The 27,632-nt window shown below is 40.5% G+C and overlaps 1 protein-coding gene across 1 annotated transcript; it reads right to left on the reverse strand.

The window, feature by feature from the left end:
* Positions 1–2,971: 2,971 nt before the first annotated feature.
* Positions 2,972–4,289, reverse strand: LOC123090470 (peptidyl-prolyl cis-trans isomerase). The gene is made up of 2 exons (XM_044511765.1): positions 4,073–4,289; positions 2,972–3,711 (listed from the first exon to the last, which is right to left on the reverse strand). The coding sequence occupies exon 2, from the start codon at positions 3,684–3,686 to the stop codon at positions 3,147–3,149; it is 540 nt and encodes a 179-aa protein (XP_044367700.1). The 5' UTR covers positions 3,687–3,711; positions 4,073–4,289; the 3' UTR covers positions 2,972–3,146.
* Positions 4,290–27,632: the final 23,343 nt, after the last annotated feature.

A 27,632-nucleotide genomic window follows, 5' to 3' on the forward strand; every position in this document is an offset into this window, starting at 1 on the left:
TTGGTTCCAATTCATCCATCGCATCGCCCTTGGGAAATTGCTCGTCAATGGGCGATTGTGAGAGCAGGAAGAGAAAGAGGGACAGTCCCCCGCCGCCGCCGCCGCCGCCGACTATCATCATCTCCCCTGAGTTGTTGCTGGAGGAGGTAGTGTGGGAGATCCTGATCCGGCTGCCGGTGAAATCCCTCGGGAGGTTCAAGCTGGTGAGCAAGGCCTGGCACGCCATCATCTCCGACCCTCTCTTCGTCCGTGCCCACCTCCACTGCTCCCAACAACACCGACAGCGCCGCAGCCCTTCTTCCTTCCTCATCGCCCCACATATTTATCGCCAAACCCCTAATGTCTCCATCAACGTCCGCTTCTACCACTGGTCTTTGCCGTTACAAGAAGAGCAGCAACAACAACAACAAAGATCCTCATTCGGTAGGAGGATGCGGAGTTATACTGCGAGTGCCGGTTCAACTGCGGCGCTCCTTTACGAAAGGCACTTCCCGACTCACGAATTTAAGGTCGCTCTCCGAATGGCCCATTGTGACGGCTTGGTGTTGCTCCCCACCAACACTGGTCTCTACGTCTTCAACCCGGCCACAAGATGCAACGTTGCGTTGCCCAAGAGCAACCGCAACAAGATGGAGCATCTCAATGGCCTTCCAGTTGGTTTCGGCCTCGATCCTTCCACCTGCAAATACAAGGTTGCACGCTCTTTCTATCGTGGTTGCCACGACAAGGACCACGTCGCCATGGGGATGGAGATCTTCACAATTAACAGTGGTGGCCAGGACGAGTGGAGTGAGACCTTGGTGGATTCGCCTGCCCTCATCTCGTGTCCACAAACCGCCATACACTGCAAGGGTTACCTATTCTACTTCATCAGTAAGGCCAACCATCCATGCCCCCCACGGGCACTACTCCGTTTCAGCCTTCAACACGAAACATTTGGTTTCACTCCGTTGCTTGACACCTTGTACCCTCAAGTACAAGACAAAGATATTATCCTCCATGAGCTTGACGGGGAACTATGCGCCACTTTCTTCGTCGAGTGCCTACAACGCGTAGTGGTCTGTATGACAAGAGACGTCCTGGATCCGAAATGGAGCTTACACTACACGATCAACGTCTCGAGCCTTTGTCGTCCAGTTACCTATGCTACCGGGGTTCTTTTAGCATATAATCGTCAAGAATACCGTTTCTACTTGCAAGCTCACGGCGCCTTCGAAGACATATTTGATATGGACGATCTAAAGTTTCTAGAGCCCAATGGAGAAGTCACCTTTGGGCCATGCGTGGAGAAAGAAATGCTGGTTCGACCTAGTTTCGTACACCGAAAGCCTTGTCCCTGTTACTCCTCTTAAGCCAAGCTTGCATGCCTTGGGAGAATAGTGCCCACCTTCTTGAATGGACCCTCCAACGTTTCTCTCAAGCAAAGGTGATGATGAGGAATAAAGATTTAGACAAAGTTGATTTAATGTTGTTTCTGTTTGCTTAGAATGTTCGTTGCAGTCTTGGTCTGTTGCAAGAGAGCGTGATTATAATAACTATTTGCGTGATTCTGCCAATACTTCTATGTTACCATTATGTTCAACCATTGTGTTGTTTCTTGCAAGAAGTAATTTGCTTGATTCTACTATTCAACCCCCAAAACATAAACTGCAGCTAAAAAGAGGTGACAGACTAATGTTTACTCAATTGATGCTTGAACCACTCACCATTTTCATCAAAAAATTGTGAAATAATTCTTGTTTCTTTTTCAATCAAAAACAAAAAAAAAAGATTGTACGACAGCTAGAGCATGGATAAATCTTGCAGGTTAGACATGACAGGATAGAATGTGTGTAAATCGTGAGATTGGAATTGGATCTCCAGATTTATCTCTTTAGTACTGTCCAGATTTGGTATGTAAACTCTAAACTGTAACCAGCCGTCAAGAGGATGAAGCTGAGGCTGCTTAAATGTAAACTAAGAACTTTGCTGTGCTTAATTAATTAATAGCTGGATGTTATTTTTAGTCTAGCTGAACAATAATGAAGCTTCAGAATTCAGAACTGTTGGTTCATTTTTAGACCATGGATCGTTCAATACGTTTTCTGGATTCTAAAACTGCATATGTAAGAGCATCACTTGGTTGCTAAGCTCTATGATGGACAATTCAGATTCAGAATGCCCTGTTCTGATCCTTTTTGGCCCTTATAGAAAACACAATTCACCATGGACATGATAACAACAATGTTATGGAGTTCCGGTACCCAAAAAAAAAGGGTAAGAAGAATACACAAAAGAGAATAAGCAGCAGCAGAGGGACATACATATCCTTGCATCTTGCCTCCACTACAACCCCTCTTCATGGTCGCCCGCTTCGACCTCTTCATCTTCATCCTCCGACTGAACCTGACAAGGCGAAATTAAACAGCAGAAAGAAAGAAATATATTCAGATTTAGCTAGCTCTAGCATATGAATGAAACTATCACAGAATCGGTAGTGATAAAAGGGCTTATACTAGTGCATAATCAATGTCTCAAGAAGCTACATCCTTGGGGTGTGCATGGAAACAGGGATGCTGGTTCGACAGAGTTAGTTTATCTCAGGCAATGGATCATACTGCGTTTCTCTGACAAATGATGAAGAAGCCTGAAGAAGATTCAGAACAAGCCGACGTTTAACTTTGATTGTATTTCCTTGTGTAATGTTCTTACCTAGGTCTTCTAGTCTTAGTATGTTGAATCAGAACCAGTTAATCTTTTGTTGGATCATGTCAATGTGAGCTAAAAAGAGGTGACACAAAGTATAGTAAGCATGCATTTGATGTGAACTTAACTTGATGCCTGAACCACTCAACATGTCAAACAAAATTTCTAGTGCTGCTGCTGGTTTCCATTTTTTTTTCAATCAAAGATTGGAATATCTACAGGCAGCTAGAGCATGGATGAATCTTTGCAGGTTAGAAGAGAAATAATCTCTCGAACTCTTTTGAGATTGATCAAACTGAATCTGTAAATTTATTCATTCATTCAGTCAATTACACGCACGCACAACGCACACACCTAAACAAACAAACTAGTCCCTCCATCGGATCCCTCCATATTAACCGTCTCAGCTTCAGTAGTACGTAGCAAGTAAAAAAAAAAACAAGGCTGAATGAATCATGAGATCAGCAGTGGTCGTCGGGGAGCTGGCCGCAGTCCTCGATGACGACGGGCTGGGCGGTGGAGCCGCCGGACGACCCGACGGCCTCCATCTTCTCCACGACGCCGTACCCGTCCACGACCTGCCCGAACACGACGTGCTTGCCGTCGAGCCAGGGCGTCTTGGCGGTGCAGATGAAGAACTGGGAGCCGTTGGTGCCGGGCCCTGCGTTGGCCATGGAGAGCACGCCGGGGCCCGTGTGGCGGAGGAGGAAGTTCTCGTCGGCGAACTTGGCGCCGTAGACCGACTCGCCGCCGGTGCCGTTGCCGCGGGTGAAGTCGCCGCCCTGGCACATGAAGCCCGGGATGATGCGGTGGAAGGCCGAGCCCTTGTAGTGGAGCGGCTTGCCGCTGGCGCCCAGGCCCTTCTCGCCCGTGCAGAGCTGCCGGAAGTTGGCCGCCGTCCTGGGCACCTTGTCGGCGTAGAGCTCCATGACCACCCGCCCCGCCTTGGCCTGGCCGATGAGGATGTCGAAGAAGACCTTGGGGTTCTTGGCCGCCGCCATGGATTTCTACTTGCTGCTTTCTTTACTGGATCAATGGATCAAACATACATACATACGCTCGGTCAGATCAAATCTACCAACAAAAGGAAAATTCTTGAGATTTGTCAAAGAAAGAACGAATCAACAAAGGAAAGAAGAGAAAAATTTGTGGAATTGTTCGATTGGACAAATGTGTTCATGGTCCTTGCGTGGCCTCCAGGGTAGCACTGCTGGAGATCACAGGGCGAGGATATGAAGAAAATAGATTTGATTTGGCACAAACATTGAGCTCAGGAGGCCTTTGGATAATGACGCCTAGAAAGCCTTCGATATGTGCGAGACACAAAACCAAAACCAAATCCAATCACAAGAAAGAAACCTTGACAAATCGAAGCACAAAATCCTACCTTGATTGACGAGGAGGAGGAGAAGAAGAAGAGCGAAGGAGGAGGATGGGAAACGGCGGCTGGGTGGGGGGAGATAAAAAGGGGGAGGGTTTAGGGTTTTCAGAGCGCCCACTCCATGGGCTCTAACGGGCCTGGGCCTATCTGGTGGCTCCGCGGCCCTTCTTCTTCTCAGCCCGCACCTTGTTGTTGTCAAGTATCCCAGCCCATTCCACTGAGAGAGAGAGAGAGAGAGCCCATGTAAAAAAGTGAGAGATTAATTACGAGAGAAACCTTAAAAAAATTAAGAGAGAAAAATGAATGAAAAACTATTTATTACTCCCTCCGTAAAGAAATATAAGAGAGTTTATATCACTAAGAGGGAATATTAAATAAAAATAAAAATAATTATTCGCCTACACATCAACTTTGAGAAATGTGGTAAGCGGACATTTTGTAAAGTGGAATGAAATGCAAGTGCCTTTTTTTTCCTTCATCTGACAAAGTCATGTAATGTACAAGGATTCAAGATCAAGGATGTGTGCACCTGGCCGCAAGAGGTTTGCACATACAGACAGACTGCTTGAAACTCAACATGAGCCAACAACTTGCACCAACAAAACACCTGCATCCATCTTCAGTAGCAGCTGGGACTCCCACATTCAGTCCATTTTGCCTTATCGAAAAGGCACTACTGAGCGTGTGTTAATCATTCATTAGCAAGCTATAATCATATACTATACGATAAGCATGGATGACACTATTAACAAAGGCAACACAAACCATAAAACACTTGCTGTACTTTACAATGATCACACGCTGCTGAGCTCTGTTAGGCTGCCTCCACTTTTTTTTTCTGTACCAACCTAACCTACTATCCCACTTCACTAGGTTTTCTTCCCCACATTTATGTGATTCCTTGCATTTTAATACCAGCAAAGCAATTACTGTAATAACTTCCAGTCCAGTGCCCAAAAAAACAGCTGCGAGCATATTTACCAACTTAGTCCTGTAATCAAACATCACATTCTTCTTTAGCAAAAATAACCAACACTGCTAGTACTTCTTTGACATAATATTACCTCACAGCAACCAGATCAGTCCAACAATACAGAGTCAAAAGGGAGAAATGACATTAAGAACATCGCATCATCATTAGTTCTACTTTACTCCCTTTCAGCTTTTCCTTTCTATATATACTCTGGAAAGCAACACCTTTGTGGTTATATGCTAATTCTACTTTTTAAATACTAGCATTAATTTTTGAAATAAACTGAACACAGCTGCATATGTCTTCTATGTGTCGAACAAAGTGCAGTATGGTGGTTATGCGGCAAACAAGTATGCATAACAGCCTGGGAAGATGACCAATTGCAGAAGAGCTAACGCATATTAACTCTCCATTAACTAATTCTTTTTAGAAGCAAAGATGCACTTGGGTGACCAACTGTTTTTAAAGTTCTATTTTAAGTTATAACTATTCAAGAAGAACCAAAAATAATGAAACTTGCCTAACGTGAGCAACTAAATAGTACTCCTCTATATCAAAATATAAGACGTTTTTGCAGTTCAATTTGATTTCTACTCCCTCCATCCCATAATATAAGATCGTTTTGCAAGCTAAAACAGCTTGCAAAACGATCTTATATTGTAGGCCGGAGGGAGAATATATTAAGTAATACCACATCTTTTCCTGTTGTGAACAGCACCACCTACGGTTTTTTTGTGTGGCAGAAACAGATGCAGGGGAAATACATATCAAGGCATAACAGGTTCACCAACAAATCAATAATGACAAAGAAGGAAAGGCACACGCTTGATATGCACAAAAATGATGAAATCAACACTCAGACAGCCCCCTAGCTAAATGACCTCCATTACAGTTACTAAAGTATCAAGCAGAAAAACACAGGAAAAGTTACCCTGTTTTTCTTTGGTTCATTCTACCAGCTTTGCCCAGGTTCAACCTTTTGCTCACTGCCTTTCAATTTATTGATTGATTCCTGAAGTTATGACATTTTGTTCCCTGTTAAAAAGAAAGGAAAAGTCAAACAATTCATAAACTCATCCAACAACCAGTAGTAAAATAAGATCTCTCAAGCAAACACAAATGGGTTGGGCTATTGTTACTTCCAGTGCCGCTTTAGTCCTTCTGAAAAGAATGTCAAATTGGTATAGAACTGGGAACCAAGCTTTTGGATAATGGAATCTGCGCAGGCCATTAGGGAGACCATGTCAGATTAATTATTCAACAAACCAAGCTAACCCCAGCATGTACCCCACTGCTAGTGCTAGAGTAGCCTTTATAAATGGGGAGGATCGATGATTCACTCCACAAGCTGCAAGGAACAAGAATACACCACCAGCATCGATCAGGCACCAGGAGCAATGACAGGGTTTTCCTCTCCATGCGGCGCATGCAAGTTCCTTCGGAGGAGGTGCGTGAACGGGTGTGTCTTCGCCCCGCACTTCTGCCATGAGCAAGGGGCTGCCCATTTTGCCGCAATTCATAAGGTCTTTGGTGCAAGCAATGCCTCAAAGCTCCTCATGAGCCTCCCGGCGACCGACCGCCGCGAGGCCGCGGCCACCATCTCCTACGAGGCACAGGCCAGGCTACATGATCCGGTATATGGTTGCGTCGCGCACATATTCGCTCTGCAGCAACAGGTTAGTGAGTTTTGCTACTTTCTGAATGTTCATTTGGTGAACTGCTAATTGCATGGACAGTAATTAATAATATATTAGCAAAACTGATGGCATGCAAATTCACCTAGGTTGTAAATCTGCAAGCACAATTGGAGTCGCTCAAAGCTCAGGAACCAGTACAAGGGCGCACAAATACTTGTTCCGTGTCAAGCCCTGAAGAAGACAGTATTAAGGCCAAGGCTATGGCTTATCAGAAAGGGGAAGCTAGGATGCCACAGCCAGGACATTCAGTCAAGATTGAAAGAGAGAGCTACTTCGGAAATGACGCCATGACCTCCTGCACTTGCATGCAGTATTCTCAGGATTACAACAGTTCACATGTATACGCAACCGACTATCCGGCGTCGTTTAATGATGACAGTATCCACAGTAGCACCATGTTCCCCGTTGATATGCAAGAATATCTGCAAGAGAGTGGGTATTATGATGCTGAGGGCCTCTAGTTGGTTGCCTTTGCATATATCAACTACTCCCTCCGTTCCTAAATATTTGTCTTTCTAGGCATTTCAACAAGTGACTATATACGAAGCAAAATGAGTGAATCTACACTCTAAAATATGGAGGGAGTAGGTGTCACAGCATGTGCTTGGTAACTGCAAAACTACCAGCAGTCCTCTTTCGGTCCAATTCTAAACCGTGGACGACCATTGTAGCTAGAATGTTCCATGAGCAGCCTGTACTAGAATGCTGAATCAAGCAGGGTGAAGTGACAAATGTTTTCCACTAACCATCAACTGAAACAATACGTGTAATGGAAGTTAAGATCCGATTCGGTGGAAATCAACTAAATGACTACGTACTGACACATGCGCCAAACTGCCAACCGACTGGGGGTTCACCAGCTGGGAAAGTCTCATGTCATAATAATGGAATTAATTAGGAGATGTGGTATGCAAGCCCTACTTGGCGAAATGGCGGCCATGGTTTTCGTGGATTAGGAGGAGGCATTTCATCCCCCTGCAAAAAAAAGGAGGAGGCATTTCATCGAACAGGTTGAGTTCATGGTGGGTGATACTTGGAGTCAGAGATAGGTAGAGGCAGGCTGACCTGACCTGCACGGTGGCCGGGTTGCATTTTCATAGTGCTGCCAGGCGAGGCATTCCGTCTCCAATCAACGGGTCGGCCACATCTAAGGCTCGGACGCCGGCGATCGCCGGGACGGGAACGGGATTCAATCGTTCAACCGACGTATTCGAGAAAAATCGTTCAACCTTTTTTTTTTTGAGGGAAGAAAAATCGTTCAACCGAGCACCAGTGTGGTAGTATGGGCCTATCTTATGGGCTTCCAAGCTTGAAGGCCTACTTTGTCACATGGGCTTCCAAGCACATCTCAACAGTCATACCAAAAAACCATTGTTCCTTTGGGTGTCAAAACCGTCTAAATTTGTCCTATAACTCCACATAAAGTTGTTTTCTCATTTTCTTTTCTAGGTTTCTTTGTGTTTCGTAAAGTACTAGTACTTTCGTAGTTTTCCCATATTTTATTCTATTTTCCCCATGTTTTCTTTAGCTAGTTTATTTTTTAGAAAATAGAAAAACTTCAGCCTTTTATTTTCATATATGTATTTTTTATTTACCTCACTTTTCTAGTGATTTTTTTATGTAGGAACAAATACTAGAGCTTGATGGTTTTAAGAAGTGAGAGTCAATGTTTTTTTGCGGGCAGAGAACATAGCTCACTTTAGTGGGGGGAAAGACTCTATAATTTTAGCGTCTAGGTTCAACTCCTCCTAGGCATGAATTTGAAGTCACAATTATATTTTCAGGCAGTCCCTTGTAGAAATATTAAAAACAATCAATATGATTTTGGCACTATCGACAGACCAATTGTTTTCTTTCCCCTTCCCTACTCTCGTGACCGAGGCGGCCAGGGGTGACGACCAATCTACCCTCAAACCATGGATACTTGTGATTTCATCTAACTGTTAGTTATTTTGCTATTTCCCTCAAATTTCCTCATTTTCTTTTCTCGGTTTCTTTGTGTTCTGTAAACTTCTACGTTGGCGGTTTTCCCATGTTTTTTCCTAGATTTGCCAAAAAAAATGGTTTCCCCCCCATTTTCTTTAAGCTAGTTTATTTTTAAAAAAATAAAAAATTAGCTTCTTGTTTTTCCTATGTTAATTTTTTATTTACCTCACTTGTCCCGTGATCTTTTATGCAAGGAAGAAGACTAAATCTTGATGGTTTTAGAAGTGGGAGTCTAGCTCTTCTTTTTTTCGGGTAGATAGCCTAGCTCACTTAGTGGGGAAGAGGGTGTATAATTCCACTGTCTAGGTTAAAATCCTCCTATTGAATCTGAATTCACAATTATATTTTTGGGTCCCCTTTATAAAAAATCCAAAAATAATTTATATGGTTTTGGTACTATTGAGGGACCAAAAGTTTTCTTTCACTTCCCTCTCGTGACCTAGGCGGCCACAGGCGGCCGCGACCTACCCTCCACCCTTGCAAGAGACTGCAGGCCCCCTCTTCTTTCGTTTGTCCCAGTGATGGGGGTGGGCAAGGACCCCAAGGCTTTAGTCCCTTGGTGGTAGAGTTAGGATCGGAGTAAAGTCTCTAATCGGCGGTGGCAAGACGATGGCGTCGCCATCGGTGTGGAATAAGGTCTCCCTGTCTCGCCCTTGTGTCAGTGGCGGTTCTTCACACTCTCAAGGTTTGTTTTCTTCATTTACAGATTTGTCTCAATGGGGCAGCCATGTGTAGCAAACAATGTGGTCATGTGTTGGTCCTCCGTCTCTAGTTCCGACCGACAAAGGTTGGCCAACCTTGGCCTCATTGGTGTGTGTGTGTGTGTGTGTGTGTGTGTGTGTGTGTGTGTGTGTGTGTGTGTGTGTGTGTGTGTGTTCCCGACTTCATATGGCCGGCCCTAGGGCTTTCTGCATGCCCTCTTTGGCAGTTTCTTCTTTGGGGCCGCCGACATCTTATGTTCTACAAACAACTTCCCTGCTGCCACTTCTACAAGATCATGAGTTTATAAAATTTTGCACTATGGAGACAGAGGCCAGAAATGGCAACGAGCTTTGCTCAGAGTTCATCGTTGATGGATGTAGGAGGAAGAAGACTTGGTCACCCCCAAAACATGAATGCATTTTTCAGTTTTTGTATGGGTGTTTTGGTCATTATCCGTGCTACTTAATACTTCCTCTGTTCCTAAATATAAGTCTTTGTAGAAATTTCACTATGGACCACATACGGAGCAAAATGAGTGAATTTACACTCTAAAATGCATCTACATACATCCGTATGTGGTTCATAGTGGAATCTCTCCAAATACTTATATTTAGGAAAGGAGGGAGTATATGGCTTTTGCCCTTTTCATATTAAAAAGAGAGACCAGAAGTTTCCCACAATGAAATTAATTTAAACTTTGGCAATAATTGAGAGACCAAATTATTATTTTTCTCCCTCTATCTACCCATACATATGGACAACTAGGATTACATTGTCGTCTACTTGTTCTAGAACATGTTAAAAGGAGAATGGGTAACCCACAACAGAAAAAAAAAAGTGGATGGGTAAGCTGTTCTTCTAGCAAGTTGTGCTGCTTTTAGCATGATCAGGTACACGTGTCGAGTTAAGGAGCAAAGCTTACTCTAAATTAACCAACCAGCAGGATTGATTACATAAACAAACCATGCATGACGATGACGGCCAGGATCATGGATCTTTGATTAGTAGTTGGCCATGATGGCCTTTATGCATTTGAAAAAAAATACTAAAGGGAAAGGCATGAATGTGTAAGTTTGGCAGCAGTAGATTCGGAATGATGTTCTCTATGCATTTAAAAAAAATCATACAATTCTTGAACATGTCAATAATTATGCAACCACCTCCTCGGACTTAAGAGTAGTGAGGAGGGCGTGCATCAGAGGCGTGTGCAGGTTTGTGCTTGAGGGTGCGCGAGCCGGCGGCTACGGGCAGAGGCTGCGGCATGTGCGTGCATGGTGTGGACGGCATGCTTTCTGACCTTCATGATCTAGGCAAACTCAAGCAACAGGTATGGGAGGAATTTTTTTAGTTACTTTCATGTTATCAACGGTGTCCTGAGGGTATTCTCCACCTACTAGTTAGTTCCCTGCTATATTTCGAATGGGCAGCTTGTGGCATCTTTCTCGGTGTTGGACATCTTATTTAGTACAAATTTGTGGTGCTGATTTCTAAACCATGCATGATTTTTGTACCTAACATCATCTCGTATGTTCTGCAGCTTATTGTTGCCACTTTGGATGGTGAAGGGTTATCTTGGAAGCAGAAAGTTATGTGAATGGAATTAACAACAATTGGTTTAAGTCCCTGACTGGATGGAACTAGAAATGGATCATCAAACTTTAATACTCCCTCCGTTCGTTTTTATAAGGCGTTTCAGACAGCTGGGTTTGAACTGTTTAGTACACTGTCTGAATTTGCTAAAACGTCTTATATAAGTGAACAGAGGGAGTATATGTTTCGATTTCCCATAGCGACATCTTCATGCATTAAGATTCAGAATTATTGTACATATATTACCTTCCCTCAAATAATTATTTCAAATCAGCAGCTATGTGCAATTGAGGGTTGAGTGTTTTAGTGATGGATTTATTTCAACGGGATACAGGAAATATCCTTCTCATGAAATCAGAATACTCATTTTTGACATGACTGTTAATATTAGGTGTTGTACATATATATTACCAGTTTCTATTGTTTCTAGGAGCTGAAAGACGTCGACCATTCTAAAATGTCTAACTGTACTTTTAGTAAAGAGGCAACACCTGACAGTGTGCCGGTATGTCGGTAAGATTGTAGGATGTCTTCTCACTTTTTGTCCCTGTTAGGTATTTATATTTTTGTCACAATGACTCAGGATTAGTTCAGTAGCCATCTGTAGATAAGACTGTAAATTGAAATTGCTCTACGTGAAGGCGAAGCTAATGTTTTCCTTGCTATTTCAACAATCTGTTCTATAGCATTCTATTTATTCTGTATTCATTAGAAAAGAATTATGGCACCAAAATATTTTATTTGTGATCCTTTTCCCAGTCAAATTATCTCGCCACATGTCTGCAAATCAAAATTTCTGACATGACATCGAATTATCATAAGAAAAATCTCAACAAATTGTACGACCACTTTTTCCTAAGCTTGAGTGGTAATAAAACATTTGTATGTTTCTAATTGGTATATTACGCTAGCGAAACAGTAAAGAATTGGTTCATCTGGTCTGCACGATGAGTACTTTCTGTTGCACATTTATTCATACAAACTAAGATATATTGCTTGTGCAGGATGATTATGAGTTGAGAAATAAGTTTTTATCATACATGCTCAAATATTGTGTGAATGAAGCTAAAGACAACATTTCTGATATTGTGCGAGAATATTTTTAGCGCATCAAGCAGATCTTAATTCTTAACAGATTAATAGTTGGATAATTGCTCTCTATTATACATCATCATTAAAATACCTTTTTATCAACTTACATTGCAAGTGAAGTGGACTTCAATTATTATCCGATTGTTACTGGCTATCTTTTCTATACATACGAAATTTAACATGCATTATGTTTGTATAACTCTAGCATAATGTTTCAAAAGCCCGTAGCAACGCACAGTCATTCTACTAGTAGATATCAACTTCGTCCGATGTGCAGGTGGTCTCCGTTGTGGGCAGATCTTATTTGCCGAAACACCCTATTTACCGCTCTTTGCGACAAGTTGGAGCTGTTTCGCAGAAGGGATCGAGCGACCGTTTGGGTCTCGGCCGGCCCGTTTAGCATTTCAGTTATAGCGGTTTTGGGAAATGTTTTCTAGTCAGTTTTTTTTTTCTGTTTTGGGAACCTTCTAGTTGGTTCTTGAAACCGTTTTTTTTCCTTTTCAGTTTCATTTTCGTTTTTCTTTTTCCTATTTCTCTTCTTTTTCATGTTTCTTCTCTTTTCTCAGTTTCTTTTTTCTATTTTCTTTCACTTTTTCTTTTTCCTATTTCTCTTCTTTTTCATGTTTCTTCTCTTTTCTCAGTTTCTTTTTTCTATTTTCTTTCACCTTTTCTTTTTCTTTGTCAAAATTATTTTAAATTGCAAAAAATGTTTTGTTCAAAATTCCAAAAAAGTTAAGAATTTCAATTTTTTTGGTTCTTTTTTTAAAAAAATGTTTGACATTCTTAAAGTTTTAGAACTTTAATACAAACGTTTCCATTTTTAAAATTGGTTCGTATATTAAAGAAATTAAAAAATTCAAAAGTGTTCCCATTGTTTAAATTTGTTCAAAAATGTTAGATAACTTCACACAAATGTTCCTATTTTCCAAATTTGTTCACAAATTGAACAAATGCTACAGTTTTGGAAGTTTGCCCACAAATTTTAAAAATGTTCATCTTTAAAAATTCGCAGATACAACAAATGTTCAGTGAATTTCAAAAAATGTATTGAAATTTTGTAATTAATAATTGTAACTTTGAAAAATGATGACGGTTAAAAAAAATCTTGTTTTTCAATAACTTTTTGCATTTCCAAAAAATTGTTCCTAATTTCAAAAAACATTCTCCTATTCAATTGTTTCCTTTTTTCCCTAAAATAATAAGTTTCCCAGATAATGTTCGCATTTCAAAAAAACTCACATTCGAAAATTTAGAAAAAGATTAAATCTGCAGCAGCTTATGGTTCATATATACCGAGCTGCCTTTTTGACACCAAATCTGATGTACTACTTTCCACGTGGGTCTTGTTCTTATATTTTACAGTTGTCGGTATGTTGTTTAACTTTTGCGCTGCAAAGCTTGCACTTGGGTTAGCAATTCGTGGTGGTTAGCGCAAGGCGTGCAACTACAAGAGGTCGTATGTTCGATTCCTATTGCTGAGCTTCCCTATGTGAAACTGCGACTCCTCGCCACAAATAAGCGGCGTATATGATGTCCGATATTTCCCGCCCGGAGGCGGCAAACAGAAGTGGCTGCTTCTCCTGCAGTCCCAGCGGGTGGGCCAGCCCAGTTTGTGGCAGCGCCTGCTGCGCGATCGCTGTTTCGTTCTTTTCTTTCGGTTCTTTCTGTTGCTTTTTTGTTTTGTTTTATTTTTTGATGTTTCTTTCTGGTTCTTTCCGTTTTTATGGTTTTTTTGTTATTTTTTATTTCCAGTTTTTCTTTATTTTTCTTTCTCTTTTTCTTCCATTGATACATTAATAAAATGTTTCATCAAGCATTTTTACTACGATGGAAATCTGTGTTTTCTTCGTATATTATACAAGAGTTAATCATGTATTGCAAAAAAAATCATGGTAAGTATAATAAAATGTTTACCGTATATTAAGAAAATATTCAATGTTTTAGAAAAAAATAATCATTGTGTATCTAAAAAATGTTCGGCGTATATCTAAAAAATGTTCAATGTGTATTTTAAAAATGTTAGGCTATATTACAAATATGTTCTGTGTGTGTTTAAAAAGTATTCATGGTGCATTTAAAAAATGTTCAGTGGCCGATTTTTCTATATCTGCCGCTGCATTTAGTTTTAAAATATTTGCGCAGCAGCTTAAATTGTAAAGAACACTTGCTCTCTACCATGGGGTTGCAAGTTTGATTCTCGATAGAGCATCATTTTTTTTTGTTATTTTAGTTGCATCTCACTATGACGCCATCGAATGTGATAGATCATCATTTTTGGGATTTTAGTACCATCTCGCTATGACACTACCGAATGGACTGGCCCATTAAGATCATGCCCTACGTGAAAGCTCGTCTGTTTGACACTACCGAGTGTCAGCTAGAGCCCTCATGGTTGTGGATGGAGTTCCTATACCTTTAAATATCTTTACAAGATTTTTAAAGGTACTAAAATATATAAACGTGAACACAAAAGCAACACAAATTAATATAGAGGCAATGTGATTTTGGAATTATTTCTCATATGAAACAATGTGTAAAACAAACGCCGACGTAAAATATTGGCTTAACTTATTTGTAATCGAGACATTAGAATTGTATATTGAATACAATATATCAATTTTGGAACACTATATGTTGTCATTTGTGCTAATATAAGTATAAACTAATAACAAATAGTAGCTTATAAAAAGTAAAATTGTTTAGTATAAAACCAAAGTTGACATTTTTGTTTTGACCGAGGATGGCCATCTGCTACCCTGGGATACCTGGACATCACCAGTTTTAAAATTACGGAAAGTCAAGGTTGCCAGTGTTAAAATCTGCTATCGAGGATGCCGTGCTGATTAATTCTAGCACTGGGTCTGTCCTTTAAGTTAGGCCATCATGAAATAAAACCATGATATTTCTTTGACAGTGTGCTTTCAGTAGTAGATTGATCATATTGTCACTTTCAGATACAAATTTGACCTTACACAGCTAAATTATTATATTGTGTTACCTAGTAGGTTAGTGATGCGGTTCTCATGGATGACGAAGATGTGCAACCTGATGAACGAGTAGGCTGTGGGGTGCCAGAGGAATGGTAAGTAAGGAGCTTCTCCATCAATGTGTTTTTTGTTATGCATACTGAGCTAAAGTTTTGATTTGCTATCTAATAAAGCAATGGGTTTTTCAGGACTGAGTCCAAAATTTACTATCCATCAAGGTGAAACTGCATTGTTTTGAAGACCATCTGTTCATGGTAGTGCGCTTCTCTTTAGCCCCGTCATTAACACTAACCATTTGAACAGAGATGACCCAGAAGCTGTAGAGCTCACCTATTCGGATATCAGATGTCTTGATCCTGGAGTATATTTGTTATCCCCTGTAATAAACTACTACATTCAGTAAAAATATATGTCCATGTCTTTCAAGTTTTGCTTTGTATCAGAGTATATTTGTCGTCCCCTGTAATAAACTTCTACATTCAGTAAGAATATATGTCCCTATCTTTCAAGTTTTGCGTTGTATCATTTTATGATCTTGCCCTTTTAGAGACTGCTTGAGCATGTGTCTTTGAATAATACTCCCTCCGTTCACTATTATAAGATGTTCTAACTTTTTTTTCTAAATCTGATGTATATAGACACCTTTTAGTGTGCTTCTTCACTCATTTCAGTCCGAATCCAGTCTATACTGAATTATCTGAAGCGTCTTATAATAGTGAAATGAGGGAGTAGGAAACAATCAATGCTTTATTATTTCAGAACATTTAGGTGTTAATGCACCTAGTTGTACCGCATGTCCGCATTGAAATGTCCAGAACATCATCAAGCTATCTATTTGAGCTGTTGAGCTTGATGAATTAGTAAAAATAGCATCATGTGAATTTTTAATCATCCACTTACACAGAGATGGTCGAATTGTTTAAAGTTAGGACTTGTGAATTCTGTTCATAACAACTTTGCCTCTAAATGGATGTTTCTGTTTAACTTTGTATGATATTCTTCTGGCAGATACATCAAAAGAGACAAATTTCAGCGTGAAGCTGTCAGAAACAATTTCTACATGTTTAACACATATTTTTACAACAAGCTTCAAGAAGCATTATTTGGGAAGGTAAGATTGTTTTTCTATTGAATATATGTTTATCTTCTCCAAGTTCTGTTGTTCATGGTACATGAGAGTACTTTGGAGATAAGCTTTGGTTGTTTGCTTAGTAAAATGTGATAGTCTAACCTAGTAGTCCTTCCGACCGTAATTACTTGACACTCAAATGGATGTATCTAGCACTAAAATAGGTCTAGATACATCCGTTTGAGTGTCAAGTAATTCCGGATGGAGGAAGTACTATATTGTATTGTAGTTGTCCTTTCTTAGTATCTCGAGTTCTTGACTCTTATACATAGTCTTTTATGACTTATCTTTCTTTTTATGTATTGTTGTACTCCCTTCATTCCTAAATATAAGTCTTTCTAGAGATTTCAATATGGACTACATGCGGAGCAAAATGAGTGAATCTACACTCTATACTACGTCTATATACATCCGTATGTAGTCCATATTGAAATCTCTAGAAAGACTTATATTTAGGAACAGAGGGAGTACTAATTTCATACAATATTTTCTTTGAATCTTATTGTTAGTAATACATTAGTACTCTGGACATATGCTTTTATTGCTTCCATGCTAAGATGCGAAAGTAACAGGCATACGTCTAGAGTACTCTGAATTTTTGGACAGTGTGTTGTAGTTGTCTTGTCTTAGTACTTCACTACCCGTCTCTTATAAAGTACTCCCCCAGTCCGAAAAAGCTTGTCCCTTAAATGGATGTATCTAGCATAAAGTTAGTGCTAGGTACATCCATTCGAGGGACAAGATTGGGACAAGTTTTTTCGGATGGAGGGAGTATACCGTTTTATGATCTTTCTCTTGTTTGTGAAGTGGTATCTTCATATGATAATTTTAGATTGCAATGCTCCACTTTTTCTAGGGTCAGTTCATGAAGTTGAGAAGATGGTGGAAAGGTGTCAATATATTTCAAAGAGGATACATTATATTGCCAATCCATGGAAGGTAAGTTAGTCACTTACTGGAATAAGAATTCTAACATGTTTCCTAGAAATATTCGCATACCGGCTGAAGGCTAAACTACTATAGTTCGTTATTTATATGCTTGCAATATAATTGACGGCTCATGTTATTGATTACTTTATCCAAATGCACTCTTGGATATATTTTATAACTCAATGCTCCATCTGGATCTGCAGTTTCAGATTCCTAAGTATCAATCCTTTAGTAATCTGAATTGTTTTACAAGTGCGTTGGGTTGTGACCTGTGAGGTTAATAACATTACGCGTACTTCTTTTGGTATTTCTGCTAAATGCTTTTTGGTCTTTGTTAATTAGGGCACACCTGAGCTTGGTGATTATCTGCATTCCTGCAAAAGAGAGTAAATCTGGACCAATCGTACTTCATCTGGAATCCTTAGGGATGCATCCTACAGATGACACTACTAGGAAAAATCTTATACATAGAATCTTATTAGCAACACGCTTTAAAATACGGCGCTACTGCTATTTAGCAGCAGCGCGTGCCACTAAAACGCGCTGCTGATAGGAACATAGCAGTAGCGCGTCATTTGTAAACCGCTCTACTGCTATAATTGCCATGACCTCGCCGTCAAGTTAGTTATAGCAGTAGCGCCGTATTACATAGCGCGCTACTACTATTGATGTTAACAACAGCGCCTTTCGATAAAACTTGCTACTGTTAAGTTCAGTCCACAAGTTTAGTCCCACCTCGCTGCGCGAATAGGGTGCTTACCACCTTAAATATGTTACTTCTCAAGTTATCACAACCTCTTGGTCTTCATTGAACTCTATGTGTAGAATTTGTGGCCGTAATATGAGTCTTCTCCGGTTCCAACCGGAAGAAGACTCATATTGACAATTCAGATTGTACACAAAAAGATCATTGATGACCAATGTATTTTTGCATTGATGGCCAATGTATTTCTGCATGCTTACACTTAGCAGTAGCACTTTTTATAGGAAGACGCTACTGCTAGGGCGTTTAGCAGCAGTGCATTACCAAGATACGCGCTACTGCTAAAGCCATCCTATCACTAGGCCGTCCCTCACTCTCCCCTCTCTGCTCCAACTCACTCTTGCCCGCACAGGCCCTGTCGTCAGCCGCTGCCGCATTATCGCCCCCTCCCTCCTCCATCCCGCCGCCGGCCGTCGCCCCCTCCCTCCTCCATCCCATCGCCGGCTGTCGCCCCTCCCTCCTCCATCCCGCCGGCCGTCGCCCCCCCTCCTCCATCCCGCTGTAGTCGCCCCCTCCCCCCCGCCGTCAACGCCACCAAAGTAGCTCCTCCTACCTTCCTCCTCCTCCCTTCCCATCCTTCCCATCTGTTCCCTCCTTCCTCCCACTCCTCCCCCCTTCTTCCTCCCCCTCCTCCCTCCCTTCTCTCTGTTCTTGTAGAATGTAGGTAGTTTAAATATAGATTTTAGAATGTAGACATTGTAGAATGTAGGTTCTGTAATAGAATGATTTTTTAGCCTATTTTAGGTGTCTTGAATAGAATAATTTTTTTAGGTCTTTTGATTAGAAATTTTAGTAATGAAAATTTTTAGTTGGTAGAATTTGAAAAAATGTTCTGTACTTGTTATATTGTGAACTTAGGGCATATTTTTAGGTTTAGTAAAAGAAATAGTAATAGCGGATGATGATGTAGATGTTTTAGGTATAGAACATTTTGAATAGATGATGATGTAGATTTTTTAGTACAACTACTTTATTTAGTGTTGCTCAAGAATTGCTCATATGATGTAGATATAAACATGTATATCTAGTGTTGCTCAAATAGGATATGTGCTTGCCCAAGTGACCATGTTTGCAGGTAACAGCTCCGAGTGGCCTATGTTTTGCCGGAGTGTTGATTAATTTCCGTTCCGGCAAATTCCAGACGCTCGATATGTCATTTTTTAGCAAAGGTCATGCCGGATTTTTCTCTGAAGTGGATCGTTAATCCTTTTCTAATATTGCTTTAGGAAATGGCGACACCACCACCACCACCACCATGTCGACTGTGCAAGTCAAGATGCGCCAGCAGCCTTGCAACTGGCATGTTGTTCGGCATCTACTTCCAGCCGAGTTTTCTTCCTGCGGCGATAACAAAATATATGAAACTTGTAACAACTATTTTGTTTTTAGTGTTATTGGCATTAATGCATTGTGTATATATCATTGTGTATACACAGATCGTCCCATGCAATGTGAGGTTGGAATTCAACAAGCTGACCGGAGACACTGTGACCTTTGAGGCTCCTGCGTCCCCTACACTATGGAGGTCGAGAAAGGACAAAATATGTCACAGATTGGAGGATATGGATGGAACCGTGATAACCCACAAGTATAGGGGATCGAAACAGTTTTCGAGGGTAGAGTATTTAACCCAAATTTATTGATTAGACACAAGGGGAGCCAAAGAATATTCTCAAGTATTAGCAGTTGAGTTGTCAATTCAACCACACCTGGATAATTTAATATCTGCAGCAAAGTATTTAGTAGCAAAGTAGTATGGAAGTGACGGTAACAGTGGCAAAAGTAACAGTAGCAATTTTGTGGTAATTGTAACAGTGGCAACGGTAAAGTAACTAAGCAAAGATCAATATGTAAAAAGCTCGTAGGCATTGGATTAGTGATGGATAATTATGTCAGATGCGATTCCTCATGTAATAGTTATAACATAGGGTGACACAGAACTAGCTCCAATTCATCAATGTAATGTAGGCATGTATTCGGAATATAGTCATACATGCTTATGGAAAAGAACCTGCATGACATCTTTTGTCCTACCCTCCCAGGGCAGCGGGGTCCTTATGGAAACTAAGGGATATTAAGACCTCCTTTTAATAGAGTACCGGACCAAAGCATTAACACTTAGTGAATACATGAACTCCTCAAACTACGGTCATCACCGGTAAGTATCCCGATTATTGTCACCTCGGAATTAACGGATCATAACACATAATAGGTGACTATAGACTTGCAAGATAGGATCAAGAACTCACATATATTCATGAAAACATAATAGGCTCAGATCTGAAATCATGGCACTCAGGCCGTAGTGACAAGCATTAAGCATAGCAAAGTCATAATGACATCAATCTCAGAACATAGTGGATACTAGGGATCAAACCCTAACAAAACTAACTCGATTACATGGTAAATCTCATCCAACCCATCACCGTACAGCAAGCCTACGATGGAATTACTCACGCACGGCGGTGAGCATCATGAAATTGGTGATGGAGGATGGTTGATGATGACGACAGCAATGGATTCCCCTCTCCGAAGCCTTGAACGGACTCCAGATCAGTCCTCCCGAGAGAGTTTAGGGCTTGGCGGCTGATACGTCTCCAACGTATCTATAATTTTGGATTGTTACATGCTATTATATTACCTGTTTTGGATGTTTATGGGTTTTACTTTACACTTTTATATCATTTTTGGGACTAACCTACTAACCGGAGGCCGAGCCCGAATTGCTATTTTTTTTGCCTATTTCAGTATATCGAAGGAAAGGAATATCAAATGGAGTCCAAACAGAATGAAACCTTCGGGAGCGATCTTTTTGGAACAAACACAATCCAGGAGACTTGGAGTGGACGTCAAGAAGCAGCCGAGGCGGCCACGAGGGTGGCCGGCGTGCCCAGTAAGGGTGGGCGTGTCCCCTGCCTCGTGGGCCCCTTGTGGCTCCCCTGACTGACTTCCTTCGCCTATATATATCTACGTACCCAGAAAACATACAGGAGCACCACGAAAAACTATTTCCACCGCAGCAACCTTCTGTATCTGCGAGATCCCATCTTGGAGCCTTCGCCGGCGCTCCGCCGGAGGGGCAATCGACCATGGAGGGCCTCTCCATCACCACCAAGGCCTCTCCGATGAGTTGTGAGTATTTTACCACAGACCTTTGGGTCCATAGGTATTAGCCAGATGGCTTCTTCTCTCTCTTTGAATCTCAATACAAAGTTCTCCTTCCTCTTCTTGGAGATCTATTCGATGTAACTCTTTTTGCGGTGTGTTTGTCGAGATCCGATGAATTGTGGGTATATGATCAAGTTTATCTATGAGAAATATTTGAATCTCCTCTGAATTCTTTTATATATGATTGGTTATCTTTGCAAGTCTCTTCGAATTATCAGTTTGGTTTGGCCTACTAGATTGATCTTTCTTGCCATGGGAGAAGTGCTTAGCTTTGGGTTCAATCTTGCGATGTCCTTTCCCAGTGACAGCAGGGGCAGCAAGGCACGTATTGTATTGTTGCCATCGAGGATAAAAAGATGGGGTTTATATCATATTGCATGAGTTTATCCCTCTACATCATGTCATCTTGCTTAATGTGTTACTTTGTTCTTATGAACTTAATACTCTAGATGCATGCAGGAGTCGGTCGATGTGGATAATAATAATTGCCTTTCACTTGCACGACTGAACGGTGTGGATAATAATAATAGTGCACGTGCATTGGACTAAGCTGGAATATGCAAGCATTGAATTCAAGGGAGAGGACAAAGTAATATGGGATCTTGGTTAAATCAATCAATAATGCATAAAAGAGCCACTCAACAATTTTATCAAGGTCTTCTCCTTTCGACCCCCAAAAGAAAAGAAAAGAAATAAACCTATTTACAAGGGAAAGCTCCCAACAAGCAAAAGAAGAACGAGAAATCTTTTTGAGTTTTCTTTTAATTATTACTACTACAGGAATGGAAAGTAAACTAGCTAAAAGATATTACTATTTTTTTATTAAGATTATTCAAACACACAAGAAGAAATCAAGAAAATAAAATAAACTAGCATGGATAGTACAATGAAAAAGTATGAGCACCAACAACTAGAATGTGTGTGTAAACATAAATGTAATGTCGGTGAGAAATACGTACTCCCCAAAGCTTAGGATTTTGGCCTAAGTTTGTCTATGCCCATGGGTCAGAGTTGTAGCTGGGGTTGTACTGAGATGCAACAGTCATTGCCTCATGAGCTGCAGCTTGGAGGCAGGCTGCCTCTGTCCTCCTCTCATATTTGTTTGCCTCCTCCCTGGTTATAAAGTATCTCCTTTTTGCCTGAAAGTCAAAGAAAGTAGGAGTGGGGAGAGCAATATAGATAGTATGCCGTCTATCAAAGATTAGTCGATATTGGAGGAACCATTCATTCCTTTCAAGAAACTGATGGCTAACCATGGCATTATAATCTAGATAAGCAGGAAGCAACTCTCTATCACTTTCATGTATGGGTACCCCAAGGAAATTAGCTATACGGGTTGCATAAATTCCACCAAACAGGTTTCCAAATAAACCATTATTATGCAACCTACGTGCAATGATGGCCCCCAGGTTATATTGTTTATCTCCTAACACCGCACTCCTGAGAATGCTAAGATCAGGAACACACATGTGACATGTTTCGTCCTTACCATTTATGCATCTGCCTATAAAGAGAGCAAAATAATGTATAGCAGGAAAATGAATGCTCCCTATGGTAGCTTGTTCTATTTCTCTGGATCTCCCCACAGTGATACTAGCAAGAAAATCTTTAAATTCAGATTTGCGAGATTCACTAGCACTACCCCATTGTGGGAGTTTACAAGTAGTAGTAAGATCTTCTAAGTCCATGGTATAAGATTTATCATAAAGATCAAACAGGAGATTGTGAGAATTGCGCGAAGATGTAAATTTAAACCTTCTCACAAAGGAATCAGTTAAATAGTGGTATTGAGGGCACTTATCTTGCATGAATTCCACAAGATCAGCATTACACACATATGCATCGAATTCATCCTTAATGCTTGCTCGGACCATAAACTCTTCTGACAGCCATTCACAAGGCTGCACGTAAGCTTCCCTAGGTGGTTCATCGTCCGACTCACGTATTGCGAGTCTCGGTCCTTGCTTCCTTGAGTAACCACCTTGATACAATTTTCTATGCATTTTTCTCTCAACGGGGATATGTACATCCCCAATAATAAGAATATCATACTTCTTCTTGACAGTAGGAAGAGGAAATTCAAAACCTCCAATCATAATTGATGGAATCTTTCCAATAGAATTTATACTGTGGACTTGAGGTTGTTTTCTCGAAAAGTATACCGTATGCTCATTGCCATTAACATGAAAAGTGACATTGCCTTTGTTGCAATCAATAATAGCACCTGCAGTATTCAAAAAGGGTCTACCAAGGATAATCGACATACTATCGTCCTCGGGAATATCAAGAATGACAAAGTCTGTTAGGATAGTAACGTTTGCAACAACAACAGGCACGTCCTCACAAATACCGACAGGTATAGTAGTTGATTTATCGCCATTTGCAAATATATTTCAGTAGGTGTCAACTTATTTAATTCAAGTCTACGATATAAAGAGAGAGGCATAACACTAACACCAGCTCCAAGATCACATAAACCAGTTTTAACATAGTTTCTTTTAATGGAGTATGGTATAGTTGGTACCCCTGGATCTCCAAGTTTCTTAGGTATTCCACCCTTAAAAGTATAGTTAGCATGCATGGTGGAAATTTCAGCTTTCAGTGTCTTTCTTTTATTTGTAATAATATCTTTCATGTACTTAGCATAAGGATTCGTCTTAAGCATATCGGTCAAACGCATACGCAAAAAGATAGGTATAATCATTTCAGCAAAGCGCTCAAAATCCTCATCATCCTTTTTCTTGGATGGTTTAGGAGGAAACGACATGGGTTTCTGAACCCATGGTTCTCTTTCTCTATCATGCTTCCTAGCAACGAAGTATTTCTTATCATAACATTGATTCTTTGATTGTGGGTCATCAAGATCAACAGCAGGTTCAATTTCTACATCGTTGTTATTGCTAGGTTGAGCATCTACATGAACATCATTATTAGCATTTTCACTAGGTTCATGTTCATCACCAGATTGTGTTTCAGCATAAGAGATAAAAATATCATTAGGATTCTCAGGTGTGTCTACAACAGGTTCATTAGAAGCATGCAAAGTCCTATCATTTTTCTTTTTCTTCTTTTTAGAAGGACTAGGTGCATCAGCATTATTTCCCTGAGAATCTTGCTCAATTCTCTTAGGGTGGCCCTCATGATACAAAGGTTCCCGAATCATTCTACCACCTCTAGTCATAACTCTAACAACATTATCATTTCTCTTATCATTTAACTCATTGAGCAAATCATTCTGAGCCGTAAGCACTTGTTCTACTTGAGTGGTAACCATCGAAGCATGTTTACTAGTGAGTTTAAGTTCACCCTTAACTCTAGACATATAATCACTCAAGCGTCCAATCATATAAGCATTACTTCTCAATTGTCTACTAACATAAGCATTGAAATTTTCTTGTTTAGCCATAAAGTCATCAAATTCATCCAAGCATTGGCTAGCAAACTTAGTAGACGGGATTTAAACTTTATCATATCTATAGAGAGAATTTACCTTCACTACCTGTGTCGGGTTATCAAGACCGTGTATTTCTTTAATAGGTGGTATATTAAGGCCATGTATTTCTTCAACAAGAGGTAAATTCTTAACATCTTCACCTTTAATACCTTTCTCTTTTATAGATTTCTTTGCCTCTTGCATATCTTCAGGACTGAGAAATAGAACACCTCTTTTCTTCAGACTTGGCTTAGGAGTTGGTTCAGGAAGTGTCCAATTATTTTCATTTGTCAACATATTATTCAATAGCAATTCAGCTTGGTCAAGTGTTCTTTCCCTGAAAACCCAACCACCACAACTATCCAGGTGGTCCTTGGAAGCATTGATTAGTCCATTATAAAAGATATCAAATATTTCATTTTTCTTAAGAGGATGATCAGGCAAAGCATTAAGTAATCGGAGAAGCCTCCCCCAAGCTTGTGGGAGACTCTCTTCTTCAATTTGCACAAAATTATATATTTCCCTTAAAGCAGCTTGTTTCTTATGAGCGGGGAAATATTAGCAGAGAAGTAATAAATCATATCCTAGGGACTACGCACACAACCAGGATCAAGAGAATTAAACCATGTTTTAGCATCACCCTTTAATGAGAACGGAAATATTTTAAGGATATAGTAGTAGCGAGATTTCTCATCATTAGTAAACAGGGTGGCTATATCATTCAACTTAGTAAGATGTACCACTACAGTTTCAGATTCATTGCCATAAAAAGGATCAGATTCAACCAAAGTAATTATCTCAGGATCAACAGAGAAATCATAATCCTTATCAGTAACAAACATAGGTGAAGTAGCAAAAGCAGGGTCATGTTTCATTCTAGCATTCAGAGACTTTTGTTTCAGCTTAGCTAATGATTTCTTAAGATCAGATCTATCATTGCAAGCGAGAAAGTCTCTAGTAGTTTCTTCATCCATAACATAACCCTCAGGAACAACAAGCAGTTCATATTTAGGGGGAGAACCTTCATCATCACTTTCATCAATATTATCAGTTTCAATAATTTCATTCTCTCTAGCCCTAGCAAGTTGTTCATCAAGAAATTCACCTAATGGCACAGTAGTATCAAGCATATAAGTAGTTTCATCATAAGTATCATGCATAGCAGAAGTGGCATCATCAATAACATGCGACATCTCAGAATTAATAGCAGAAGCAGATTTAGGTGTCGCAAGTTTACTCATAATAGAAGGAGAATCAAGTGCAGAGCTAGACGGCAGTTCCTTACCTCCCCTCGTAGTTGAGGGATAAATCTTAGTTCTTCAATCTTTCAAGTTCTTCATAGTGATCAGCAGATATAAATCCCAAGTGACTCATGTAAGTGCATCTAGTGCCCCTTAGTGATTTTGGTGTATTGAAGACTTATAGGTTAAGGGACTAATGCGTTTGTGAGTGTACATAGGTCTATAAGTTTATGAGGAGTTTGATATTTACAGGGAAAGTCGACCCCTAAAAATGAATATCTTCGACTGAAGATTTTGGTATTTCTGAAGACTTTCATGAAGACTTTGAAAGTGAAGAAATTGGTGTTACCGTGAAGACTTGATATTCATGCGAGGAATATGAAGCTTGAAGACTTTCGTTTTCATAGTTTTGTTTTTCTCTTTCTTGAGTCATAGGAAACACCGTACTGTTAAAGGGGGTCGAGGAAATACTAAGGAAAAATTTCCATGTGATGCTCAACTCAAAATCCTACACCTACCAAACCCTTCGAGTGAAGCCTTTGGAAATCTCATACAGTTCAGTCAATTTCTTCAGTGACAGAGACGAAGTTCTTCTGGTCGCTGAGGAATTTGTTCTGACTGAGGAGTTAGGAATTCGCCAGTGCGGATTGCCTACACAGTGAGGAACATGATAGCCCTGAGGAATTTGATAGTCAAATTTCCGACCGTTGCTGTGCTACGCGCCAGCTGTCCCAAAATATCTTATCCACCTAACGGTCATATCAGACAAGGGCATTTATGTCTTATCATGTCGGGCTGCTCCCTAGGCTATAAATAGCCGCCCCCTACAACCACTAGTTGGTTGGCTGCTCCGAGAGAAACTGACACTTGTCATTTGAGAGCAACCCATCCTCCGAGGACTTTGAGCGAAAATCATCGAGTGAGGAAAAACCCCAAACCCAAACACCTACAAACCCAAAGTGATTGAGCATCACTGAAGAGATTGATCCTGCGTGGATCCGACGCTTGTTACCTTTGAAGACTGTGCTTCTTCCAGACGGTTAGGCGTCATGGTCTAGAGCATCCAAGAGGAATTGTGGATCGCCGAGTGACCGAGTCTGTGAAGGTTTGGAAGTCGCCTGAAGACTTACCACGAGTGATTGGACGAGGTCTGTGTGACCTTAGTTCAAGGAGAATACGGTGAGGACTTGGTGTCCTGAGCTGCGTGCTCAGCGACTGGGTGTCCGGGACTGTGTGTCCTCGAGTTTAAATACTCAGCCGCTCCAACCAGACGTACAACTGAGACAGCAGTTGGAACTGGTCTAACAAATCATTGTCTTCACCAACCTTACTGGTTCTATTTCCTCAACTCTTTCATTTCCTCATTACTGTGTTGAGTGATTGTTCATATCTGTGTTTGAAGACTTTGACTGAAGACTTTCTCAATTTCCTCAGTTCAATTTCTTCAGTCTGTTTGTCTTCATCTTGTGTTATCCTGTGTTTATGCTTTCTGTACTCTGTGCTTGTCTTCATTTCATCATGATGACTATGTCTGTATCCTGTTATGCTTACTTCTGAGTACTTATTCCGCTGCTAGTAGTTCTTCGCTAAGGAATTTCCTCACCGGCAAATTCCTCAGTGAAGAATTCATAAAAATCGCCTATTCACCCCCCCTCTAGTCGATATAACGCACTTTCAATTGGTATCAGAGCAAGGTACTCCCTTGTTCTGTGTGATTTTGGTTTAACCACCTGGAGTTCTAGTTATGTCGACCGCAGGTATGATCAAGGTCTCCGCTGGGTGTCCTACCTTCGATGGCACGGACTACCCCTACTGGAAGAATAAGATGCGAATGCATCTTGAAGCAATTGACAACGATCTCTGGTACGTTGTGGA

The sequence above is a fragment of the Triticum aestivum genome, chromosome 4B (genome assembly GCF_018294505.1).
Source record: "Triticum aestivum cultivar Chinese Spring chromosome 4B, IWGSC CS RefSeq v2.1, whole genome shotgun sequence".
In the NCBI taxonomy this organism is placed as follows: Eukaryota; Viridiplantae; Streptophyta; class Magnoliopsida; order Poales; family Poaceae; genus Triticum; species Triticum aestivum.